This window comes from Carassius carassius, chromosome 25 (genome assembly GCF_963082965.1).
Source record: "Carassius carassius chromosome 25, fCarCar2.1, whole genome shotgun sequence".
Lineage (NCBI taxonomy): Eukaryota > Metazoa > Chordata > Actinopteri > Cypriniformes > Cyprinidae > Carassius > Carassius carassius.
This window is the reverse complement of record NC_081779.1, coordinates 9,548,171-9,572,374: the sequence shown is the minus strand read 5'-3', so window position 1 is coordinate 9,572,374 and position 24,204 is coordinate 9,548,171. Positions and strand designations below refer to the sequence as shown.

Sequence of the window (24,204 nt, the reverse complement as noted above, 5' to 3'; positions counted from 1 at the left end):
AATATTGTAGTGCAACAAAGAGAGTGAGAGAAAAGATGCGTGAAATGAGAATGATCTTCATGTTCACAAAGAGCACTATCACCGTACTAGCAGAATCTTAAAAGTGTACCCTTGATCCAGCTGGTACTGTCATTTACTGGAAAAGTACTTTGTCAGAAAAAGGCAGATTTGTCTTTAAATTAAAATTACATTTAAATAAAATAAAATAAAATAATACTTTAATGATACTTTTATCAGCTCTGACATTCTGAAACAACACAATACAAAACATAAGATCAGAGGTAAATCATAATACATAAATGCTATAATTTTCATTCATTGAAAAGTTTAGCCTTGGTTAAAGTTGAATCTTCTGTTTAAAGTTTAAAACATACATACATAATAGATGATCATATAAATGCATACATACCTACATACATATACACTCTTAAAAATAAAGGTGCTTAAAAGGTTCTTCAAGCGATGCTATAGAAGAACCATTTTTGGTTCCACAAAGAACCATTCAGTCAAAGGTTCTTTAAAGAACCATCTCTTTCTTACCTTTTTAAAATCTAAAGAACCATCTTCATCTTCATCGCCACAAAGAATCTTTTGTGAAACAGAAAGGTTCTTTAGATGTTAAAGGTTCTATCATGGAACCATTTAGACAAAAAGGTTCTTCTATGGCACCGTGAAGCACCTTTATTTTTAAGCGTATATAACTACATGTAGTATATATAGTTTTATACATTTATATGACTTTGCAGTCCTAAAAGCAAGTGCACAATAAATTTAGTTGTGGTTAAGTATCTAAACCCCTCCACCACCATGGTTAAAATAAATAAATAAATAAATAAATAAATAAGGACTTGTAAAAATGTTAAAAAGGAATGCCTAAAAATTCAGTTCTCGCAAAAATAATTGATAAATTGTTAGAATAAAAAAACATAATTTGTAATTAGTAAATAATAAAATAATTAATCATTTGAATACGTTTTTCACTAAATACAAAATTCAGAAAAACATTTGCACTTAAAACTGCTTAAAAAAAATTAAAAAAAATTTCTTTGGTCATGTCTTACCTCACTTATAGCATCAAGGAGCCTTCTCTCCATTAAGCGTTTGTCACCCCGTAGATAGAACCACACTTTAAAAGGACAAGGACAAGAACTCCAAGGCACTCGAATTGTAGTGAAAAGTTAAAAAGCCTTTATTACATCACTGGATTTATATTTTAAAACTCTTTTGGTGAGAGGTACATCAAAAGAAACTTAAACAAAAAAAAGCATTCTACACCAATTTTCATTATTTTATAATGTGAGTCAATGCAGTAAAAAAGAAGTGTGCTTTTACACCTTTTTAAAAATACATAAGAAACAGAGAGAGACTGATAAGTGGCAAAGGGGACAGAAAGATATGATGGAGACAGTGCAGGGTAAGAGTCGTGGACGCAGCTTCATGGCTCTGGTAGGACTCCGGCCTGCTGTCCTCCCCGTGTCCTCTCCCAGCGCCCCAGAGTCACGCATCACTCATCGTGTCACAGTGAACTCCAGATGCTCTCACCCAGGAGAACCATCCCACCCCTCTCATCTCTCTTCATTCCCTCCAACAATTTAGTAATGAAATATTGATTTTTAGTTAGATTCATATTGATGCTATTAGCTTTGCATTGATAAATCACAGCTCTGTGCCCGTCGGTGGCAGAGCAAGTGTTTGCGGTGCAGTGCCGGGGAGATTACAATCAAGCCATTGATGTGTTAATTTGATGGATATCTTTGATTTCTGTGTCGTTTTTCCCCTCCCTTTTTTTTCTACGCTGTCCTCTATTTCCACGAACCGAGTTTCATAACAATGCCTGAGCACAAATCACACACAGCTGGATTTATGAGACTCGCTGTCCATTGGAGCGCCTGCAGCCTTCTTCAGACTCTTCTTCACATCTCTTAGTGTGTGTTTGTGGAAAGGTGATATCATACTCTTCACCTCAAATCACCCACGCAGCATTTGAGTGTCAGCCTGCACACATCACAATTAAAGCTTTGAGAGAAAGAGAGGTGAAGCTAAAACTCAAAGCCCTTTTAGTCTCCACCCACAGAATGTTTCTATAAACACAGCTGCGCAATAGATGATCATTTCATGTTACATGATTAAGTGCAATATTTTAATTAAAGCCAATCTCATCAGATGTATTTCTTCAAAAACAAATATGTGAGGTGACTTGCTTAATGTGTGTGCCGTAAGATACTCCATTAAAAAAAAAACACCTGTTAAATGATAATCTGTAGCACATAAAGAATACGATCTTGTTAAAAGCATCTTTGTAGATAACGAATTATTATAAAACTTAGAATTTCCTTAAGTTTGACTGGATTAGTTGTATAAAACCGCTTTGAAATGCAGATAAACAAATAAATAAACAAGAATTAGCTAACACAAGATGAATTTAATCATAAAAAAACATGCTAGCTAGACCAACAATATTCCCCCATATGTTGATTTTGATATTCTGTATGTATCTTTGCTTTAAATTAATGTCATATTAAACTACATATAAGATTAATATAGAAAACATATTTTTGTTGTATTTTTTTTTCTGAACTGAAGTCTGTAGTTTAATGTGTAATTTTTTATTTATTTATTTTTCCTTTATTGAATAATGCTTTTTTACTGCTTCAAGTTACCTGTTTTGGCTAAAGCACTATTTACTATATACTTGGTGGAAGAAATTTATATTATTATTTATTATTTTTACCATGGTTAAGTGAGCTTTGGGTACATACCTGGGGTAAAATGATTGTAATATGGCCTCGTTGCTTATTGCTTTAATAAGAAGAGATAAATACTAATACAGGTGTCCAATATCAGGTCCTGTTGATGTCCTTTAAGTGACGTGACGTGACATTCAGCCAAGTATGGTGACCCATACTCAGAATTCGTGCTCTGCATTTAACCCATCCGAAGTGCACACACACAGAGCAGTGAACACACACACACACACACTGTGAACACACACCAGGAGCAGTGGGCAGCCATTTATGCTGCGGCGCCCGGGGAGTAGTTGGGGGTTCGGTGCCTTGCTCAAGGGCACCTAAGTCATGGTACTGAACTACGTTTAAAACTACGTTCGCACCAAATATCATATTAAACGTTCCCAGTAGCCAATGGAAAGAAATTACATTTCCTTCCTCTTTGCCACAAAGACATTCAGCTTGAACTGAGTTTAATTGGAAATTATGATGTCTACATACAGACATACAGACAACATACAACAGACGTTCTCTCTTATAAGCGTATGTGAAATGTATTGAGGGTAAATAAATGTAGGTTGTAAAATGTAATGCTTGCCTGTTTGTCTTCCCCTTTGACCCATACAGGCAAGAGGAAGTTCACAGTCTCCAAGGCACCAAATTACACTATTGATCCGAACCCAAAATGGCTCCATGTCTGGTATTTTCAGAGGCCTTTTCCAAGTCAATGTCATCCTATTGGCCTCAAACTAAAGGAAACAAATAGGACTGGAATAAGGTACCTGCCTCATTATGAGGCACCACAGATCAGAGCTTAAATAGTTTAGACTGATTCACAGACCAGCAAAATAGCGTCAGGGCTTTAGTTCGATAAAACTCAGACTATATCCTTACAAAGTGCAGCTTACATTCTGAGTAAAGTTGGACACGGATCATGGTACTAACAAGTCCAAAACACTATTAGTACTTTTTAAAAATTAGACTGAAAATGTAGATTCATTTTTGATTTATTCCTATAGCTTGCCTCTAAGTTAAATGCATTGGTGTTTTAGGACTTTAACGTTAATAGGTGTTGTGAGCACCTACAGTGTATTCATACTTTACATTTGAAATGCTAACCATAGAAAAGTGCTTTAGCAGGGTCATAACTGAAAGCTTCTCTTGCAGGTAAAGATGGAGTGGTTGCCTTGCTGTTGTGCTGGTATCAGACATGGGCTCTTCATCAGATGACTAATGGAGTTGTGCAGCTAACCAGGAGGCCCAAGGCTGTTTGTTAGCTCCTAACAAGGTGAACCAGCTTCTACGGAACAGCACACTAGCGCTGAAGGATTTATTATAGATCTGAGTGTCCGCAGGCCATGAGCGGCAGTGCCGGTCTCATTGTAGTCGGTCCACCACACTAGCAGAGGGTTTAGATCATTATTGCCTCATTGTGTTGATACAATTTTGGAGAGCGGATGATGGATGGATGGATAATTGGATGAGTAAAGGAGTTTTGGTAGCCTATCACAGGAGCGTAATGGATGGACTGCAAAAACACGCGGAAAGATAAGGAAAAGTGAGTTCTGAACATTTTAAGAAGGAATTTGGAAAATAGTTTTCAGCTTTTCCATTTTTTTTTTCATTTAAAATGAACAAAATGGTACATTTTTACATTTACAAATTTAACATTTAAAAATGATAAAAATACGAAAATATTTAAACACATAAATAAATTACACACACACACACCAATTTAATTTTTTACAGGTTTTTATAATTTAAAAAATCAAAAAATATATGTCTTTAAATTATATGTATGTATAATGACTTTTCAAATTGTATATTTTTCAATGTTTAATTTGTACATTTTTTTTGTTTTTCAATTTGTAATATTCTTCCAATTTGTAAATTAATTTTTTTTTTTTTTACATCTTTAGTTTACAAATATATATGTTGTTTATGAGAAATCAATATTTTAGATATACATTAACATTTGAGATAAATGTTTTAAAATTACATAAATATTTTAATACTTAAAGGCTCAAGCTTTTACATCTTATACTTTTAAAGTTTATAAAAAATGCATACGTATCTATTCACTTTTAATCTATTATCCGGCACATACACCAGCACAAATTTTCCCAGAGAAAACTCTGCCCTTTTGTCCCTCCGTTGGTACAATCAGCCGGTGTCATCCAGCGGTCAGTCTCCGTGCAAGGAGGGGCAGGCTGTGAGAAGTAAGGTGGGGAGGGGGGGTGTTTAAGCAACGCTAATCACTGTACTCGCTGTCAATCGCCTGCCAATATTAGCTGCCCTGTCCCCATCTGTCAGAACGAGGCCTGACGGCTACCTCGTTAGTGCCGATCACCTGCCCTCAGCCGGAGCGGCTGTGCTTAACATCCATCACTCACCCGAACCCATTTTTCCGCTGCTGCTGTCTAATGGCCTTCGTTCAATTGTCTCCTTTAGCTTGGGCGCTAAAAAGTTAGTAGAGCGCAGGGGTGATGGGTTGGGGGGGAGGGATGTAGAGGGAGGGGTGCGACAGAAGCAGCTCAAACATTTCAGGCACGCTGCGGTGGTGTAATGAGCCATGGCAGCTGGATATACCTGTGCATGCTTTGATAAAGGTGAGCTGACACACCAGGGCCAGATAGGCACTTTGGTGTCACAGACACATGTCTATCTATCACCGCAGAGCGCTGGAGGGGAGAGAGAGAGAGACAGGGAAGAGCAGCGTGAGTGGGAAAAAGCCAATAGAGAGGAAATGGTGTGAGAACAGCTGCTAGTATTTTGTAGTCATCAGTACGTACAAGCAGTGGTCTCCAAATTGGACATTCATGGCTAGAAGGCTCCTGATCTCAGTTTCTCCTCTAACAATCCTCTGAAAACAAAGCAAGATGATAAACTGTGAAGTGCATCTCCAAGCTATTCTTCTCTTGTGGCCCTCTCCATCCCTGTATTCTTTTCCATTTCTTTCCTTTTGTCTGAAAAAGGAAGAGGGAAGCAAACATTTAGGGGTGCAGTGTACCATGTTGGACTGATGCAATACATTCTCTTTGTGGGACCGTAGCGGTAAAGCCGCTGGACTGTGGCTCTGCTCGGCAGCCGTGAGATGATTAATTCAAACTTAACACCAGAGAAGACACTAATATTCATCACCTATGCTGCATTCCTCTCCAGCGCAAGCCTACAGCTCTCCTAATTCATCAGCACAGACTACACCCCAGCAAAGCTGTAAAACAACAGTGTATGCTGATAGAAAACAATGCAGGAGAACTCAGAGCCACCGTGGTTGGGTATCTCAAATCTCCATACGCTCTGATTGCTAGGTCTGACCATTGTTATTTAGACTGTGAATTAGATTTTATTTTTATATTTTGTTTTCACCTTTTATTTAAATCTTTTGCAATGTTTTTGTGTATGTCTTTTTTATTAGATGATTTTTTTTTTATATATTTATACATTTTAATTTTTTTTTTTTAAAGATTATGTGTGTGTGTGTAATTAAATAAAAAAAAAATGTATGTAATATCAAAATTATTTTACGGTTGTTGTTTTTTTTATGCAGCTGACCTGAATGTATTAATGTAATATTTATGTTTTACATGTAGTAATTTACCAATTATTGAATTACTTTTGGTTATATTTATTTATAATTATTTAATTATATATATTCATAATAAATATTTATTTTTAACATCATTATTATTATATTATTATATTAAAAGTATTTATGTATAATCAATAGTATCTTGCTCTATGTCATGTTAGTTGGTTTTACCATTGTGACATCCAATTACATTTGGTAATGTGTGAGTGTAAAAAAGGGCAGTGAATCTCCAGTTCTTGCATTGACACACATATGTAAAATTGCCATTTAGTTTTATGTTTGTGTAAAATTTCCATATCTTGGATACCTTAGTTTTATGTTTGTGTAAAATTTCCATTATTTTGGATGCCAACTGGTGATTTGAATTAAAGTGCTCAAAAATAACAATAATCTGAAATTGTAATGTAAATAATCGCAACAGGACTAACGTTTACAAAAAAATAGTGATATCATATTGTAGTTCAGCCCCTTTTCTTATTTTCCATACATTATTTTATTCTGAAACAAGTGTCCCAGTGCTTTTGTTCTTTTTAAAATAAATCCCATTAGTCTATGCAACATCATACACTATTGTGTATCTCTTTTGTTTCACACCATTCAGATGCCTAGCTCAAATGAGATATAGATCATCTGATTCACGATTGTTGAATGGAAGGATTGTTAGCATGTAAATTCATCTCTTAAATTAGCACCTTCCATTGTGTAATCAAGTTCTGCTCTATGCTGAAAAATAAGACTTGAATACTGCGTTGCTATAGAAATCTTTTTTTTTTTTTTTTTTACAATCCCTCTCCTCAACAGAGGGAGAAAAAACCTCATTTTGTTTTGTTGTGTATAGCATTGTTGTTAGCCTTCCATTCAAACAAAGGAGACATTTTATGGTGAAAACGATCTATTCAGTGTTGCCTCCTCTCTGAAACAGCCTTTCATGCAGGAGAAACACCCTCATATGTTAAACAGACAAAAAAACAAATCCCGTCTTCCAAGAGGGAAAAAAAGAAATGTGCATTTTGTCGAGAGCTATTTTTCTTGTTTTGTCACAGGGGAGCAAGAGTTTACAACTGCCTCAACATGGCGGCCTTGACCGTGTATGAAGTAGAACAAAAGTGCTGACTTCATCACCACTTCTCTTTTCTCTCAGTAGCCAGACAATCTCATCAGCACTGCTTCTCTTCAGCATCTGTTTTGGTTATGATGGCCACCTGTCCTGTTGTCCCTCGAGACGAGGAGATAGGACATACAATTCACACATGTAGAATGCCAAAATATGGTGTTGGTGTTGGTGTTCACACTAAAATCATTTTCTTTTTTTGTTCTCAAAGCATGTATATTCACCTATGCTCTGCAGACAGGGTGTTTTATTATTCGCAATATGCCTAGTTCGCTTTTCAATTTAAGTTTTAAGTGTGTATGTATTATATGGTGCATATCATAAATTAATGAGTCTCATTTCTTTCTCTTGCAGAGAGTGAGTCACATCTTTAGATTTTTTTTTTTACCAGACTTAAATATTTTTTATTTGATATAAAAAAAACATGAAATGAGTCCTGGAGCAATCTAGAAAAGTAATGGGTTGAAAGCCACGTGTCTCATGAGTTTCTATTTCAAATCTGAATAAGATATCATGAAAAATGAGACTCCTGCAAATATTTTTCTGAGACTATGTCTAGACCCCCCACCCCCAAATATAAGAAAATATATTGGCTTCTACAAACTATTTAGTCAGTAAACATACCACTGCATATTTTTTTTTTTCAAATATATAACACTAGACAGAAACTTAGACATCATATAAGTGATTTATTTGAGCACTAGAAAAATACAATAAGAATAATTTGAGTAGGAAAAGTAAGAATAATAAGGAAAATAAAAAAAGATTTAACTTTATTTGCCAATTACAGAAAATCCTGAGATTGCTAGAAATGCAACATTTACAATGAATTACGATGCAAATAAGTGCTGATGTGCTGATGGCCACTTATACAAATGGTAATAACACAAAGTAAATAATCCACTCTCTCTATTCATTTAGACGCGTTCACTTTGATAGCCGTGACCATACAGTAATAGCGAGCTGATTTGGGCTGATTTGCACTCAAACAGATGGTAATCATGCAGATACATTCACATTCAACATAAAACACACTCTCACATATATAAAAACTGTTGAAAAATAAAACAAACAAAGAAAAAGGCGATCGCTATAGGTTCCGCCTCCATCAGCTGACAGGTGCGTCAGAGCGCGTCACGAGGGAGCGCCAAAATTCAAATAAACTATCTTTCGCCTATCTTTCATTCATTTCATTCATTCTTTTTTTTCCGGTGGATCGTCTCATTCTGTTTGTGACACTGTACGCTGCAAAACCATGCCGTTTTTTTACTACCAAGATGCAGTTCATAACGGACGCAAACAGTTCTGTCGCTGAAGAACTAAACGTAAACAAAGGAATTATGATCCATATTACAACGTTATTGCTTCGTTGGACCAAACGTGCTCCATGAGATGTCGTTCAGTGGACCCTTACCTTTCTAACTAAACCGGGATTTACAGCTGTGGAAGTGTTTATGATTCGTTATTACGATGGATCTGGTATGTACAGCATTTCCATTGCTCATGTTTGTATGTGTACCGCTTACACGTGGCTAAGAGGTTCTTAAAATACAATGCTTCATTTCCAGACAGTAAATAAAATTGGATTTAAAAAACTGAGACCACATTGAAAATATAGCAGTTAAATTCTCATTAATTTAGTTCTGTTTCCATTAAAGATTTGCACAAAACTTTGCAAAAAAATATTTTTTTAATCAGAGACGTAGGCGGTATCTTTAGCGAAGCAGCACAGAGAGCTCAACTCAGCTGGTATAAACACAAGCATTGACTGTGTGTGGCCGTGTCGAGCTATAATGCACCGCAGACATGTGCAGTGATAATAAGGGGTTGTCCAAGCATTAATGGCAAGGAAAGCCCCTTATATTTGCAGCCACGAATGAGGTGTTTTCAGATGTTATAGTACATTAAAGAATTATCATGTGACTTTCTCGTACACCATTGTAGTTTAGCGAATATTCCTTTTTCGAAATAAAAAGAATAAAAAAAATCACCTCATATGTGAGAGTAAAAACTTGTTTTTTTGCAATATAGATGGGAGCTGACGTGTTTCCATTGGGTGTATTTTCAATATGCAAACAAACAGTAATCTTGATTGTTTCAGAGAACTGAAGAAATTTCTTATTACTATTATTATTTTAAATAGAAAGGTATGTTAGAGTTAAATTAACTGACAATTCTGAGGATTTAATAGAGAAATAATGTTAAATGTTTTTATTATGTTGTAAGTTATTGCTTATTTATTTATTTTTGTATTTATTTTTATATTTTATTTATTTATTCTTATAATTAGAAAAGTTCTAAATAGAAGCATTTTTATTTGACTTTTGTACCCCCATTTGCGTCAGAATCTGTGTGTGAATGTGTCACAGCTTGAGTTTGGTTAAACATACCTGTAAAATGTCTAAATATAAGTGTTCCCCTGAAATGGAGTGAAATGGCAATTATTGTCTGTCAAATTTCTCTCTTCTATTTTTTTTTTTGGGGGGGGGGGGTAATTACATACTGACATACTGACATTTCCCCGAACTAGTAATTAAAAAATCATCAGATAATGACCCAGCAGTACAATGTTCTTCTTATTTATTCAGAATAAGTGAATAAACACATTTATTATTAAATAGAGAAAGATACTCTCCATGACCTTAGTACAGTTTGCATGCTAAGTATATCTTAAAACATTTTTTGCTGACAGTAATGAGCATTGCACAATGACTGACTTTCACCTATGGAATAATTAATTCTGATTGGCCAGTTGAAATTTTGTATAATGACCACTTAACTGTTTCTTTGAAGCAACCTGTTAATTATGCTGTCTTTCTTTTCACATAAAACTATTTCAATTCAAATCAATATTTCAAGTCCATTTATTGATTTATTTGTAATAGTTGTACTTATTGCAAAATAAACCCCTTCATGGTGGTTCAAGACCCCTTTAGTTCAATGTTTATGTTGTGATAATGACTGTACACTGTCATTTACGAATAGTACAATAATAATATTCACAACAATTTGGCATTTGGCTCTAAAGAATGGCACTTAAGAGCCCAAAGTTTCACTTGATCATTTAACAACATGGTTTAAAGGAAGCAATTATCAATTATTCATTACTTTAAGTAGTTTTGTTACACTATCATAGCAACGGCTCGTACACCTGCTTTTCTTCATTGTTACAGATGGGTCGTGCGCTATCATTCGGCACAATAGCTGCCTTTTAACTCACAGAAATAGCTTGGGAGTGACACATTAATACAGGTGTTCCTCTAACAGCTAAGTGCTCCGCGAGGTGAAAGGCCTTTAAGTACCTGTTGATAGGTGACAGGGAGGGACATGTTAATAAATACTGTTAGGCTGCAGAGGGGCCTGGTGTAATCGTGTGCAGTAAGTCAGATTGCTGTCTGGCTCTGCAGCAACAGTAAAGAGTTAATGACACGCTGTGCCAACCGCACGCCTCCTCTGCCTCGCCTCTCTATTGTAAAGGCCCCGCGCTACACAAAGCTGAGAAGAGCGATGAGCGGAGAGAGGCGGCGTGCCTGCCGATGAACAGGAAATGAAACAAAGAGAGAGAGGATGGCCTGATAGCAGTGATTATTACCCAAAACATCATATAAAGATGGCAGCGAGCATGAGGGGGAGGACTAGCGTGCCGCCCACTTACCCTTGCATGTTGAAAACGTACAAGGTGCGAACAAGAGCCTGAATCATGTGTGTGAATGTGTTTGTGTGTGTATGAAAGAGTATGGGGGGGTGGTAAATGCTAGAAATGTAAGTTTGTTTTTTTGTGAATCCGCCTGAATATCAAGGTTACCAGAATTCATTTGTTCTTAGAGAGATGGACAGAGGTTGCACCTTTTAAAAAGGCAGTTTGGAATTTGGAAGTGAAACGTATACCGACTTGCCGTGCCCTTGTAACATGTTGCTCAAACGAAGGAGCCTATCAATCTGCTTTTGATTAATTGACATTTTTCTGATTAACTCTGTGCTGCCATTAGTGTCCCCGGAACAGTAGTGAAACGAGTTTAAGACGTGCGAGGTAGTGTTTCCTGTTAATGCTGATATTGCAATGCTTTAGCAGCTCTCACGCCTTCGAACAAATGAAATCCTCAGTAAACTGACTTTAAATCGATAGTTTTCATCTGAAGCCATCAGAAGTTGGGTCGAGCTGAAACAATGCCCCAGTCAATGAGCAGGGTGAATAAACCTTCAGATTACAAGGTGGATATGTGAGCTTACCTTACTAAAGCTGAAGTAAACATGAGGTCTGTTACACTATCTATAACATATTACACATTTTTTTGATCCTGATTGGACAATCCAACATGTGACTGCACATTCTAATGAGCCTGCTGTTCATCGGCAGCCATGAACAGCCAACAGTTAATAAACTTAACAATCATTTATTTCCATTCTTATTCAGAATTTGAACTACTTATTGAGAATATTGGAGGGTTTTTTCATATTCTCAATGCTGATTGAATTTTGGTCACATAATATAGATATTTTTTTTCTACAGTACAGGATGTTTCAATGACCTTTCCAGTCATTTTTGGTGATTTTTAAAAATATTTTTTTACATTTGTTCATGATTTTCTTATAGTTCATGAAAAAATAAAGTTCACTGCGCTCAACTTTAGTCTTGTGTGCGTTGATCAATCAGCACATCATATTCTAGTAAGGGATCCGCACTCACATAATCTTCTTAATCACTTTCAATTTATTGTAATTTTGCAACAGAGCAAACAACAGACATTTCGGCAGCAAGCCTTCTCCGGTGAATCATACCTTGATCATACGTATGATTCACTGAAGAAGGCTTGCTGCCGAAACGTCTGTTGTTTGCTCTGTTGCAAAATTAAAATAAATTGAAAGTGATTAAGAAGAGATTAAGCCAGTGCAGATCCCTTGCTAGAATATGATTTGCTCACAAGTCAAACGTTTCTTCAAGTTTTACGCTCAACGTTACAATCTTGCAAGATCTAGCAAGTAAAATATTTTACAGTAGAGCATAATTAAAAAATATATATTTACTATGGATTCTTTCTAGGTCTGGGAAATAAAGACTTCTAAGCATTTACAATACTTTCCAGGTTTTCCAATTCATTTGTGATTATTAATATATAATTTTTATATATTTTTTTATAAATCATTTAGGTTCAGGCTGATTCACTAATGAATCATTCGTGAACCAGTGTTGCTAATTTATTTAAAAAATAAAATATAATAAAAAGAGTCTCAAAAGAGTGATTCACTCACAAATCAAACAAGCTTTGTGCTCAAATTGAACAAGTTTTAGGCTGAACAAAAGCATGGATTTTTTTTTTACTCCATGCTTGAAAAAAAAAAAAAAAAAAAGAAAACACTTACAGGCCTTGACAATTCCCCGGTCTTTCGAGACGCTTTTCGAAAAGTTTACCAAATCAGTAATTTGTGATTATTGGGGGAAAAAATAAATCATTTTGATTCAGACTGATTCAATAATGGATCATCTGTGAACTGGTTTGGTCAATTCATTGAAAAGATCCAACTTGGAAGAATGATTCACTCGGAGATTGGGCTTCACCTTGGCTGCTTCCTATCATGAAATATAAATGAAAAAACAAACAAACAAAAAAACATTTTAACAGAGAATAACTAGAAAACTACCTCCTTTACCTGCCGTCTGTTCCCGCAGTCTGACCTCCTTGTATAAGGTGTTTTATTATCTTTTAAAATGATGGGCAGATTCTATTTCCTGTCCATCAATCAGCCACTTAAAATGTACTATGCTCAAGATTATGACGAGCAAATTACACATACAAGAGCTCTCAGCTTCAAAATGGTTATGAGAGTCGTTAAGAGTGTAATTAACCTTGTGTTAAGTGGCATTTACTAATGATTAATGTGCAGTATTATAAAGGCAGATTGTTTCCTAAAATGAATACCTCGAACATAGCCAGTTTTAGGCTAATTGATCCAGACATCAATAACCCGATGCAGGATCAATTACAGCGCCTATTATCAGAGCGACTGCAGAACGGGCCAGCTTTTAGTTGACACAAATGGCTTGCTGAGTTACTTAGTGTTATAAATGTAGTGTGTGATATTTGCTGACAATACATAAGAGGAAATTTACGCATCTAGTGTTTGTATGACCACATACAGGAATGTTTTAGTGTCTTCAAGAGCCATCACGTCGAATCTTGATGAAAAGGGGCATGTGAGGACTCCGTCTCTTTCCTTGTTCTTTGCCTACTCCGCTGACCCACTGTTGAGCTCTGTATTTGTGTAGCTTCTGCTATGTGTGAGGCCTCTGCCCCTCTGTCCCTTTCTTTCTCTCATCCTCTCTGTCTCCCTCTTTTGCTCGTTCTAGGTTTACATGAGTCTGTGAGTGTGTGTGTGTTTGTGTGTGTGTGAGGCCCTGGCCTCTCAGCCTGCCTTTCACATAGTGAGATGCCTGTCATTCTAATCAGCCGGCTGCCCATCTCTTCCACCACCAGCTGGCTGAGTCAACAAGAGAGAGGGTGAGTGTCTGAGTTGACTGGGCTGCCAAAGAACATATGCCCCTGTAACGGTAGGCTATCTACTCCCCGAGCCTTGAGCGCTGGAACTCGTGGTCTTCTCTAGCTGGCGGGGCCGTCTATGATCCGTGTCTGTTAAACCCATGTCTGACTGACAGTGCCAGTGAGCTGGGTCCTGACATGCTGACGCTCAGCCGATCTGACACACGGGTAAGGGAGAAAAGGGAGGCTGGAATGGCTTAGCGAAGACAAGACAGCAAGGTTTCATTTAAATAAGAGGGCTAAGACAGAGATGGATGGATAAAATGGCATTCTATAAGAAAGAAATAATAATAAAAAATTAAAGCTGCAAGCAGCGATGAACGGGCCCTCGCACCCGGGCTCACCGGCAGCGAGTGGCTTTAGTAAATAGGTGAACGGTGAGAAATATGCATTTAAACTCATAAATATAAGTGGAATATATCAAAGTTTATTCCATATATGTGCCAATCTTTCTGTTGCCAGCAGGTGGCGCTATCATTATAATGGAATATTGGCCTTCAGATGTGTTCAGGCCAGGACTCTTATCGAACATGCAGAGTCTGGGGAAGATTGAACATTTTATGCCTGAGTTACAACAACTTCTCTTGCTGTGGCGAGACATCAAATTTTGTCATGGCGCCATGGACACGCCCTTTAACAAAAACTGAAGATCTCCACAATTTAACATTGCACAGGCCTTTAGATTTAACTGACCAAGTTTGGTGTTGATCTGAATAAATCTCTAGGAGGAGTTCGTTAAAGTACAACCCCTGAAAATGGCAAAAACAACGCCAATTTTGCAGAGAAAATTCTAAATAACCGACTTCCTGTTGGGATTCGGATTTCGTACCAAGAGACTTTTTTGTAGGTATTGGTGTGTTACATGTGTGTACCGAACAACGAAAATTTGCTCATAATATTAAAAATAACCGACTTCCTGTTGGGTTTAGAATTTAGCTCCAAGAGTCTTTTTTGTAGGTATTGGTGTGTTACATATGTGTGCCAATTTTCGTGCATGTACGTGAAACATAGCTGGAAGGCTGTTGATTTTCTTAGTATAGGTGGCGCTGTCGAGCCATTTTGCCCCACCCTCTTCTGAATCCTATATCAGCCGAAAATTTTCACCAGGTTTGACGCGTGTGCAAAGTTTCATGACTTTTTGAGCATGTTTAAGCCCTCAAAAATTTGATTCATTCAGGAGAAGAAGAAGAAGAAGAAGAAGAAGAAGAAGAATAAACAAAGCAGATACAAGAGGGTCATACCTAATAAGCACATTTGGAGGTAATGACAAACAGTTATGGCTATCCGACCATTCCTATCCATAACTAAAAGTGTCAATAATCAACTAATTTCATACAGTGCAATCAATGTAAACAGTGAATGAAAAAAAGAAAGAAAGAAAGAAAGAAAGAAAAAGATTCCTTGGTGGCTGCTTTGCTGCAAGCTGCACAACAATTGCTGACCTCTCTGAGAAGACATTTCTGGAGGCAGTGTTGTCTGAAAATGCCTCCAGACGCTTCAGGGCTCTCTGCTTACCGCAGCGCGCCATCTGCTGGTCGCATCAGTAACTGTCAAAGAGACGCTGCTGGCTCGTTTGATGGAATTACACTCTTTACAAAAATAATAGCTTATTTAGTGAATTATTTCAATACAGTTTGACGTGATTATTGTAGATTCACGTAATCACGTTTCTGTGTCAAGAATAAGTCTAGCTGTGTTATGGCCAGATCCAGTTCGAGCATTTAAAAGTAGCTAGGCTACCATTACATAGAAAAGTTTCGAGGTAAGTCACGTTGACATTTCTATTTATACATTTCATATCCCTTTACGTAGAAACTACTTGGACTAGAAGAATGTTAGAGCGAAGTTAGAGCGTCGTGTTTTTTTCATAAACTTCAGCTTTGCAATTTAATGTAGCCTACGTCATTTAGGGAGCGTTTAATCCGCTGGAGACAACCGTGTAAAACAGGGTGCAATGATGGTCGTTATATAGCAGTAGGCTCAATTCACCTTCATAAAGTCACTCTTGGTTCATTAAAGGTTCTCCAATTTACAACAATCCTTCAGCATTTGGCTTAAGGTATTTGGGCAAAGGAGAGGCACGCAAATGCTCCACCTTGTCGACTTTACGGCAACACTGGAATACATTAAACTCCTGCGCCCTTCTCCATAACTGTTTCCCGCTGCGAGTAATTAGCATTTCTGGGGTGAAAGATTACAGCATGATTGTCAAGTGTATTACAAAAGACTCAAATTACTAACGCTGTGTTTTTTTGTTTTTGTTTTCTCTTTTTGCGGGTATTTATCTAAGGACTAACAACTTCTGCTTCTGTTCCTTGTAAAAGAGAAGGGGGGTGGGAATAAGTCGAGAACACATTGCCATGTTGCGGATTATGAGAAAAAGCGTATGAGACCCTGAAAGTTAAGTACATTTTGCACCATTTTTGTATTAATATTCTGAGGTAATATATATTAAATTATAATATTTATATTTATAGTGTTTTTATAATATAATTGCTTATTAAGCTTTTTAATAATAAATAGGCTATTTACATTTTTGAAATAAGCATAAGGTGCGAGAGGCCGTGCTGTAGGCTATCACTTAACATAAATGCTTCAAAATTTGTGTTTTGGGTATGGATGTCATTTATGTTGTAGAACAAAACGTAAAAGTATCTCCAGCTATGTTTACCACAGGCTTTATTTACACCTTCATTAAAAAATAATAATTAAATGAAAATTTTAAAACCCCATAGGAAAATCTCGAAGGAATCCGTGGCGAATAGTTCCACCACTCTATGATGACGTGGCTATGGGGGCGTGGTTATCTGTTTGTGGACCAGTGATTGACAGGGGTGGAAGTGTTCTGGAAACATGTTCAAAATCGCTGTTTTGCCATTCCTTTGGTAACACTAGTGGTGGGCAACCTGCTTCTAAGACGGTCACTAAGAATTCCCTGAGGCCATTCATCATTTGTCTACTAAATATCTAGTTAAACACATCAGCACTTAAAGTTTTGCTATTGTTAACATCGCTATTTGTTTAGAGAGATTTCCTTCTTCTTCTCGCTCATTACTGGCTCAATGCATTGGAAGAGGCCTAATCAGAAATTCCACTCCACTCTGTCTGGGAGAGTCGAGTCTTCCTATCACAGTTGCCAATACTGTGGGCTCTGCCTATAAAGAAGTCTCTAAAGAAAATTACACAAGAGTTTAAACCTTCAGGCTAATAGCATTGGCACAGACACTTTGCCAATATACATTTATCACCTTCAGCTCTGGCTGGGCCAAAGGTAGTGGGCCAAAGTCTTGTCCTTCTTAGAGGTGTCTGGTTGGAAGATTGGACTGTCCATCATCATTGGCTCTGCCCATTTCCCATGAGTGTACAGAAGGTTGAAGAGTTGTTTGTGTTGAAGGCGAAGTGATTGAACCATTGTCCTTACACCGCTCTGACTTTGAGAACATCAGTTCTAGGACATTGTTAGAGATCTTTGTGCCATCGTCTTAGAGACCACCATTGACAGAAGAGGACATGAGAGTTATAAATGGTACATGAGAATGTTTATAACCTCACTAGTCCATTCATCTTAACTGGTCTAGATGAACAAATGACACATGAATCTGTTGGGCAAACTAGAAGAGCTGTATATTAGCTCTTTTGACTAATCCCATGCACATTAGCCACTTTAGTCAGACAATGGACGTTTTTTTAAGAGCGCCTGACTGATATCCCGGGCCCTGTATTACAGGATTTATTTTAACCGGCTTTTTTAAAATGTTCTGTTTCTTTTTGCTATTTTGTCTTTTTGTCACAGAACAGACTATATTGGTACTCTTGCTATACTTCTGAAGGATTTCTGCCAAAAGGGTAGCATTAGTTTAAGCTGTAGAATCCAGCTACATACATCAACTGTTAAGTATCAGTAAAAAAAAAAGAAAAAAAAATTAATGGGAAAGGGGGATCTATGTAATGTCTTTAACGTTAATGCTAATCACTTTTTGCCTATTAAGCACAAATTAGTGAGGGCTATGTTAAATGTCACTGGATGTCCGGGGAACCATTTGCACTTTTAAGAGTGCAGACCTACTGAATAGCTTCTGATTATCATACTTTAGATATGGTTTAATTCTCTCCTCTGCTGATATGAGTCACAAATCACATGGAACCATAAAGCTTTGACAATGATGCTAAAAGACAAAGGCTGCTGGGTGTCAGAAAATATACAGGACAGGTTAATATGTAAGATTGAAGTTGTTTTTTATATGTCTGACCCTAGTTTAAGTGTGAAGGGCAAAATAAAGTGATTTATCATGAAGTAGAGTAGGACTGTTCAGAATGGGTTACTAATAGCTATACTATTTAAGCAAAATAAAAATAAAGGAATAAACCATTGTATTAAATGCTATAAAGGAATTTTAGCAACCATAACTTAAAGATTACATTTAAAAGTGTTAAAAGTTATTATTGTCTTTAAAAATTTACTTTAGGTGATAGCAAAGGTAATTTCAAGGTAAAAATAGAAGACTTTTTTTTAACATTTTCAACAGTAGTAACCCATTAACAAAGCATTGATATTAAAATTATGGCTTATACAATCATTATTTTCATGTCATGGCAGATAGCTGATAAATGACTGGTATTGATTTACATACTATTTTATCCGAATGAATTTGGATTTAAGTTAACAATTGTTTTAATTGTTGCAAATGGCAATTAAGGCATCACAATATAAATGTTTTTAAAGATTGAGATAAGATTGAGCATAATCTAAAGGTTAAAGTAGGATAAATTAGCATGTGCAATAAAATATTGGATATACTGTAGTGATTAACTATGATTGAAAAACAATTACCAAAAAAAAGTGAAAAGTCATGTTACTGATGTACTTGTGCATCCTTAATCATGTGCTGTACTATGTATGTGACTTAAAGGTAACAAAGTATTTATTTATTTTAAAGTTTTTACAACGGAGAGGGGTATACATCAAATGTATTAATTTGAGTTGACTTTTTAATGTCTTTTAGTTAAATGTCATTCTTTTTGTCAATTTAACAAGCACGTTTATGCTCAGAGAATTTAACTCCATCCATAACATAAAGCCTTCTCATTGAGAGACGTCATTTTCTTGGCTGCCAGCCTCTCGCATTTGGCAATGGCGATGCGAGGCGAACAGAAGAGAGTGTCTGCGTCCCTGATGACTAGCGTTCTCTCTCTCAGCTGTTTGGCTGTAAATAATCATTGATATGCATAAACAGCTCTCTCCATTCATTACTGTCAGCATAGTGAGGGGCCTGCAGGCAGAGGTCGTCCGCCAGGGGTCCGCTCTCCGCTCTCAACCCTGTGGTACCCATCACTCCAACCTGCTTCACCAGTACCCTAAACCCTCCATTAGCAAGGCTCTGGGTCGTGACCTCGCGGTGGCATTTGCAATTCCAGATCGTTTGATTAGCAGCGTATTTACATATTTCCTGCCACAGACACTGTTGGGGTGTCGGAAACACTTGAAGTGTTGTAATTTTCTCTGGCCTTTTTGTCGTGTGGCGATCGGGGCCCACACACACAAATACACACATGCACTTCTTTTCTACCTCTGATGACAGTGACAGTGTCCTTCGCTTTCCTGCGACAACTCTACGGTTCGGGTCTGACCCTCGGAGAAGTGTCCAGTGAAGTGGATCACAATCCCCTCTGAATGCCCCAAGGATGGATGGCCTCTTGCCTTTTAAATCTAGTCTGATTAAAGGCACTGAGTTTTTAATGCATGAATCAGATTTTACCAATGAGTGGTTCTCGTTCTGGGGCTGTGAATGGACTTCAACTGCACCAGTCAAAGCAATTCGTTTAGTCCATTTGCAGAGGAATGTTTAATTTCTTGGTAGTATAACTGAAGCTCACAAATGAGATCTGTTCGAAATAACTTCTGTTAAAGCATTTTTTTTTTAAGTTTTGGGAAGAAGATATTGTTTGTTCCCTATATTTACCCCCATTTTAGGAAATTTAAATGAATTAATGAGAACACCATTAGTTTTATATAGAGTTATAAAAGCATCTCATCTCTTCTCTTTTAGGGCATTAGATGGTCATTGCAGTTTATGGTAAATTTCTTGAATAATATTAAACATTTATAAATATATTTTAACAAGAACCTAAACTTATCTTGCTTTTACTTCTACCCGCATAGGTACACCTGTGAATTTGAACAGCACCCAACAGAGGTTTGTTTTTGGTCAGATGTCTATTGTGTAGCTAGTAGGTCAGACAGACTCCTGCAGTTGTTTAGCAATGTAATCCCAAGGCATTTGTCACAGCACAGAGCAGCAGCAGTAGCTATGCATGCACAAAAGGAGATCAATGCAATTAGCAGCCATTTCAATGCAAAGGACTTCAATACTAATGTAAGTGAACACACATGACAGAGAGAGGTCAGAGAGAAAAATAGGGAGAGAAAGAGATATGTCTATTTGAGTAAAATGTAATTTGGAGCGTATTATAATTTGGCTAATGTCTGTGTGTTTTAGATATTTCACACCTATGCAAGTGTTAACGGTTGACCCTTACAGTGGAATACAGTATCCCCATGCTGCAGTGCAGTATCTTGAATGACAGTGTGCATGAATAGACTGTCTAGACCAATGTTTCCAATGCATTTTTTTATGTAGCCAAAATAGAAAATTATTCAGCTGCAACAACACCCAAATGCAAGTGTGATTTTGCTATAGATACATAAAGTAATATTGAGTAAAAGGAAGTTTTCCGCTTAAGGAATTCTTTACAGGCATTTGAATATTTTGAATCTGGTCTCTAAAAAAGATGTTACACCAGTGGGTGGCACCAACTGCTATGAGTGAGTCATTGAATCACTCGGAAACTGATTCAATAACAGCATCCGAAATCATATTGATCTTCTCACATACTGTTCACATACTAATATATAGTAGGGAAGTAAGAATAGTCGATTGCAGGGGAGCCATTCACCAATTAAATGTTATTTCCCAACTTAAACTTGAATTATATAGTATCTTAATATAGTGAGTCTTTAAAGTCAGCCAAGGAGCAACTTCAAAAGGGAAATACTTTAAAAATGAAGATTTATTCCTAGAAAAAAATGACTGAAACCACATCTCAATCATTCTGTAGCCCTGGTTGGGGAAACATTGGTCTAGATCAGTATTAACACTAATATTAATATTAAAACCATTTAGACCAAAGGTAAGGGTAAAGTTTAATTTAAGCAGTTCAAAACTTAAACAGTGGACAATAAATGAGTTGGAGATAATCTGAGGATGACAGTCAACAGGTTTTTTGTACTTCATTGAACGAAATATATGTGGAGGGAAGAAAAAACTTTTAACCACACAAAAATACATTCCATACATTCAACTACTACTTCTATTCAAAGCACAAAATTAATAGTGTTACATAAAGAAAAAACACTCCAATTGCAAATTAATTCAAAACATGCTATTAATTTTCTTAGGTCTTCTGTTCTAGTACTCAGGGGTTTAAATTTATTAAAAAGCTAACAGGAAAAGCTATTCATGTTTCTCGTGTCCTAGGACAAATTTTAAAAGTTGATTTACTGTTAGTAAATTACAATTAAGCACTCACATTTCATTCAATGCAACTTCCATGACATCAATTGCAGGAGCATGGAGTCCCTATGGAGTGACCAAGGGTTAAGTGCCTTACTCAAGGGCAGTGGTGATAGGACAGTGTTCACAATAACTCTCAGTTCCTGGGTCACCAAACCTGCAACATGTTTCAGTTTGACTGCTGAGCATCAACACAAATTCACATCGGAGGTTCTTCTAAAATTAAATTCATAATGTAGGATCAGTTTTCTTGGCTTACTTTCCAACACATGGATTTAGTCAATATAAATGCTCTAGATAAATGTTCATTTTTGAATGCTATTAAACATACACCGCTTTTATCTCCGTAAATACCTAATTACCATATACAACATTCATAGAAATATATGGTCAAGAATTTCTTTGCATTTAAGTTTTCAACCTCTAAAAATATGGTATTCTATGTGTAACATTATAAAACATACTAAATCCCCCAATCTAGTCTTGCACTAATCACTAGTCTCTCTATTATGCAATAATTGTAATGATTACACGGACAACTTGCAGCTTGTTAAGATTAATACAGATCCTTCATCAAAAACTTGAGCATTTTAATGTGGCTTTAAAATCTGATGCTCCACTGAATTAACAGTTTGTTTTCTTTCTTTTTTGGGATACAATTATTTAAAGTCCACTAAGGCAAACATGTTTGATGGGGAAAAAAAGAGAAAAACATTAAAACTTGTGTAGGCTACATCAAAAAGTAACCGCAAACACAAATAATATTTCTGACTTTGTTGGACCAATCAAATGACACTAACGCAAAATATGTAATGTGTCTTTACCAGCAAAACTAATTAATGAATTTCACTACATGTCTCCTTTGCATGCAGTTACACACTGGTGTGAATGAATGCAGGCTTTGGAATTGCATGTAATTCAAGTCCTGAGAAGTAGAATGTGGAAAACACAAATCGCACACGCACTCACAAACTACACTCATTGCGCACTAAGGCTATTTTGTTTAACAGCTAGTCAAGTGGGGAACTCCGAGGCAGAATTTCAAGTTTAGGGGATCAGCTGAAGACCTTGGGTTTGAGAACGCAGCTCACTTTCATACTCCATCAGCTCTAACCTCGTGTTGTCGAGGCTTTAGCCCTCAAGTGTTTAAGTCTCTGAATAAAGGAGGTGTAAACATGTGTTCCTCCTTTCAGTTTAATCTAGAGCTTTGTGTCAGCACAAAATAAAAAGGAAACATGGAAAGTCTAAAAACTAAACTAAAAACACAAACGAATTCAATGCCTTACATTAAGTCTTCCTCGAATGCCGTATTTGTGCATCAAACCATTTTTAATGGGCCTTTTATGAATTTCAGCACTCAGCTGAGCTGGTTTTGAGGATGTGGAGATGCTCAGTGAGGCCTGGAAGTGTCTGTAGGTTCATTGGTAGGGGCTTGGCGGAGTCTCCTGTCCGGGTACTGCGTGTTGTCGAAGGCTAGGCGGTGCACGGTCTGGACATGGGTCTTCAGGTTACCTTTCTGCGAGGCGCTGTAAGGACAGTATCGGCACTGGAAAGGTCGCTCACCTGAAACAGACACACAAAAAACAAGATGAGGTCAGAGCCTGGACCCCAAGGTGAGAGCGAAGCTGAGGTTGGAACCAGAGAGAAGAGAGAGGTGACGTAGCGGTGATGTTGGAGGGCTGGCTTTGAGAGCGCTGCCTTCCCTTGTCAAGAGGAAAGAACAGAGGCAGGTTGGGAAGGTGGGGTAGGGGCCGCGGCATGATTGATGGGCTGATGACATGCCATATGGAGACGGTTGACTGTTCCCCCCGAGGGGACGTCAGCCTTTTGTTTTCTGTTTCTGTCAGCTGTTCATACAAACACACAAACTTACACCCAGGAATATCTGCCTGTCTGCCTTCCCCTGAGCAATAAGACGTCACACCGACGGTAGATGTCGAAAGTCTGGGCATATCAAGTTTTGCAAGGAGAGGCGAACTTGACAACCACACACAGACCTAGTTTCTCCTTCTGCCCATGTCTGTTTGGGGCTCAACACTGGAATAATTGTCAGAGTCCCAGTTTCAGCGTTTAATTAGACTGATGTACAACGTTGTCCTCGTGCAATCGCATAAAAATATCCCCCAACACCTGAGCAAAACAAATGAGTCTGCCATTCAATTTCTCTGTATTATTATTTTTGAAAAATGAATGAATTATCCACTAGGAAATAATTGTCATTCCGAGGGGCTGAAAGAGGGGTATTATCATAAATCATGGCTCATAAAAAAATGAAGACAGACACAATTAATCAGGACTATCTGAGGCTGGGTTGCGCTGGCTGCCTGATAAGGTCTACGGCACAGTAAGAGCTCATTCAGTGGCACTGTGGTTCCCTAGAGGAGTAGAAAGTGAAACCCCGATCCAAACAGAACCCACCAAATTACATTAAAGGTTATTGTCAGAACATCACCAAGAGTGTGGCACAAATTTAATTTGACCTTTACTCTCGGCCTGCTTTTGCCATTTGTAAAATGCAACACATGCAAAGGAGGTAATTCATTAAGGGTGGGACTCCCCGCAGTAGCAAAGCACATCGCCGATGGTTAAGGTAGATGCGGGATGCAATCCATTTGATCTCCTAGCATTGGTTTATTTCTTGAACTTTATGCGCAGTAACAACGATGGC

At 37.2% G+C, this 24,204-nt stretch overlaps 1 protein-coding gene across 2 annotated transcripts in view; it reads right to left on the bottom strand.

The window, feature by feature from the left end:
• Nucleotides 1-21,141: 21,141 nt before the first annotated feature.
• LOC132104122 (zinc finger protein 516-like) overlaps nucleotides 21,142-24,204 on the bottom strand; it is a 38,939-nt gene continuing 35,876 nt past the window's right edge. The window contains exon 5 of one of the 2 annotated variants that reach the window (XM_059509353.1): nucleotides 21,142-23,099. In XM_059509353.1, coding sequence (XP_059365336.1) covers nucleotides 22,927-23,099 — 173 coding nt within the window. In that variant the 3' untranslated portion in view covers nucleotides 21,142-22,926. The remainder of the gene's footprint in view (nucleotides 23,100-24,204) is intronic. The other variant, XM_059509354.1, reaches the window with a different exon arrangement.